General features: G+C 55.6%; 1 protein-coding gene and 1 long non-coding RNA gene across 2 annotated transcripts in view; both read right to left on the bottom strand.

The window, feature by feature from the left end:
* The window catches only part of klf3 (Kruppel like factor 3 (basic)), a gene marked incomplete at its 5' end in the record, with an annotated part of 4,993 nt that extends 3,704 nt beyond the window's left edge, over nt 1–1,289 (bottom strand). The window contains 2 exons of the mRNA XM_080534817.1: nt 331–478; nt 800–1,289. Coding sequence (XP_080390943.1) covers nt 331–478; nt 800–1,289 — 638 coding nt within the window. The remainder of the gene's footprint in view (nt 1–330; nt 479–799) is intronic.
* An 86-nt stretch (nt 1,290–1,375) lies between these two features.
* Nucleotides 1,376–2,500, bottom strand: part of LOC308161289 — a 13,625-nt gene continuing 12,500 nt past the window's right edge. The window contains exons 2-3 of the long non-coding RNA XR_013937521.1: nt 2,198–2,258; nt 1,376–1,472 (exon numbers count right to left, since the gene is read on the bottom strand). This is a non-coding gene — a long non-coding RNA (uncharacterized lncRNA). The remainder of the gene's footprint in view (nt 1,473–2,197; nt 2,259–2,500) is intronic.

Below are 2,500 nucleotides of genomic sequence, written 5' to 3'. Positions count from 1 at the left end.
GTGTATGTCAGTGTGTGTATGTCAGTGTGTGTGTGTGTGTGTGTGCGTGTGTCAGAGCTGTGGTGGTGACAGCTCTTCTTGCCACTCCCACTTCCCCAGGGGCCAATTATGTCAGAGTTGGCACGGCGACAGAGGGGACCAGCCCCGCAACCGCCCCGGCAACAAGCGAGGAATGAGAAAACACAAAGAACGCGCTTACACAAATTAATTGGCGAAATACCTGAACAATAACTCTCCCCTGTGTGTGTGTGTGTGTCTTTGTACTGTGTGTGTGTGAGTGTGTGTGTGTGTGTGTGTGTGTGTGCTGTTTAACCCCCCAGCCCTACTTACTCGCTGTAGCCTCTCGGTACGCTGATAACCGATGATGTCATTTCCTGGTAGCTGTCCTTGTGAGCGTGCTCAGAGCGAGGCTCCATTTTGATTGGCTTGTTGTGGTCATGGGCGTCGCCTCTGTGGTCAGACAGCCTCATGGAGGACACTGGGGAGAGACACCACCAAGACACGTCAATATACACACACACACACGCACGCACGCACACACACACACACACACACACACACACACACACACACACACACACACACACACACACACACACAGACACAGACACAGACACAGACACAGACACAGACACAGACACAGACACAGAGACACACACACACACACAAAGAGACACAGACACACACACACACAAACACACAAAGAGACACAAACACAGACACACACACACACACACACAAAGAGACACAAACACAGACACACACACACACACACAGTCCTAAAGACACCCCAGCTCACCTGTCTTGTGCGCGTTGCCACACTGCCTGTGGTGGTCCTGGGTGGACAGGGGGTGCGGGGGGGGGCTGACCATGATCTGCTGGTGCAGGTGGAGGGGGGAGGGGTAGAGCACCGACAGGGGCTGCAGCATCACGGGCGACAGCATGACCCCCGACCCCTGGATCACCCCGCCGGACCCCAGGGTGGAGGCCAGCACCGCGGAGAAGGGGAGGTGGGGGGGAGGAGGGGGGAGGGAGGGGGGGGAGGCGTGGCGGTGTGGCGGGGGGGAGGCGAGCGGCGGCGACACGCGGCTCCCGTAGCTGTACGGCGAGGAGGGGGGGCTGCGGTAGGAGGAGGGGGAGGAGGCGGAGGAGGAGGAGGGGGGGGAGGAGGAGGACGAGGAGGAGGAGTTACGCTTGCTGACCGACAGGTCCACGGGCTCCAGCTGCGTGTGGGTGTGTGTGTGCGTGTGCACCGGGTGAGGGTGAGGGTGGGCCGAGGGGGCGAGGGCGAGGGCGTGGGCGTGTGTGTGCGCGTGAGTGTGCGCATGGGACTGGGAGAAAGGGTGCGGGTGCTGGGAGGGGTGTGTGGGGTGGTGGTAGAGGTGGGCAGCGCTGGCGGGGTGGGGGGAGAAGATCACACTGTAGGTCTCTGCCGGGGTCTTCACCAGTGAGGGGTAGGTCTGGTAGATAGACTGATGGAGGGAAGGAGGGAGGGAAGGAGGGAGGGAGGGAGGGAGAGGGACAGAGGGAGGGAGGGAGGGAGGGAGAGGGAAGGAGGGAGGGACAGAGGGAGAGAGGGAGAGAGACGGAGGGAGGGAGGGAGGGATGGAGGGAAGGAGGGAGGGAGGGAGGGAGGGAGGGAGGAAGAAAAATAAGTTAATAAGTTATACGTTTAATTATACGTTTAATTTTCAACGATTACGGTACATTTGAAATACAGTCAAAACAACCAAACAGTATTATTACCGTAACATCTGGAATGGAAGGCACTGACAGGAACTAGTTTGTGAGTGTGTCAAACAGGCCTAGGTGTCTTCCTATTGGTTGGCAGTGTGTATGTGTCAGCGTCTTCCTATTGGTTGGCAGTGTGTGTGTCCATTGTATGCAAATGTCCTGTTTGTCGGAACCGGTCAGTCTAGACACGTCGGAGAGAGTGTGTGCGTGTGTGTGTGTGTGTGTGTGTGTGTGTGCGTAGGTCACAGGCCTACTCTAGTGTATGTGGAACAATGCATGAAGAACATGCCGAGGCATGTGTGGGAGGATGGGAGAAAAACACACACGCACACACACCCTCCCCCCCCCCGCCACACACACACACACACACACACACACACACACACACACACACTCACACACACACACACACACACACACACACACACACACACACACACACACACACACACACACATCTTACCGTCTCCATGTCAGTCTTCAGTGGGTAATCATACATCAGCATGGCTGCACAGGCCTCGCCCCTGGAGAGAGAGAGAGAGAGAGAGAGACAACACAACTATCAACACACACTCACATCCCAAACAAAATATATCAAGATCTGATCAAAACAGACATTCATTCATCAATCACACACACACACACACACACACACACACACACACACACACACACACACACACACACACACACACACACACACACACTAATTTACCCCCTAAGATGAGGACTCTTGTGTGTATTTTTATTTTATTTTATTCTACGT

The sequence above is a fragment of the Nansenia antarctica genome (genome assembly GCF_963989245.1).
Source record: "Nansenia antarctica genome assembly, chromosome: 6".
Classification (NCBI taxonomy): Eukaryota; Metazoa; Chordata; class Actinopteri; order Argentiniformes; family Microstomatidae; genus Nansenia; species Nansenia antarctica.
Note: the sequence above shows the minus strand (reverse complement) of the source record. Positions and strands in the feature narration are given on the sequence as shown.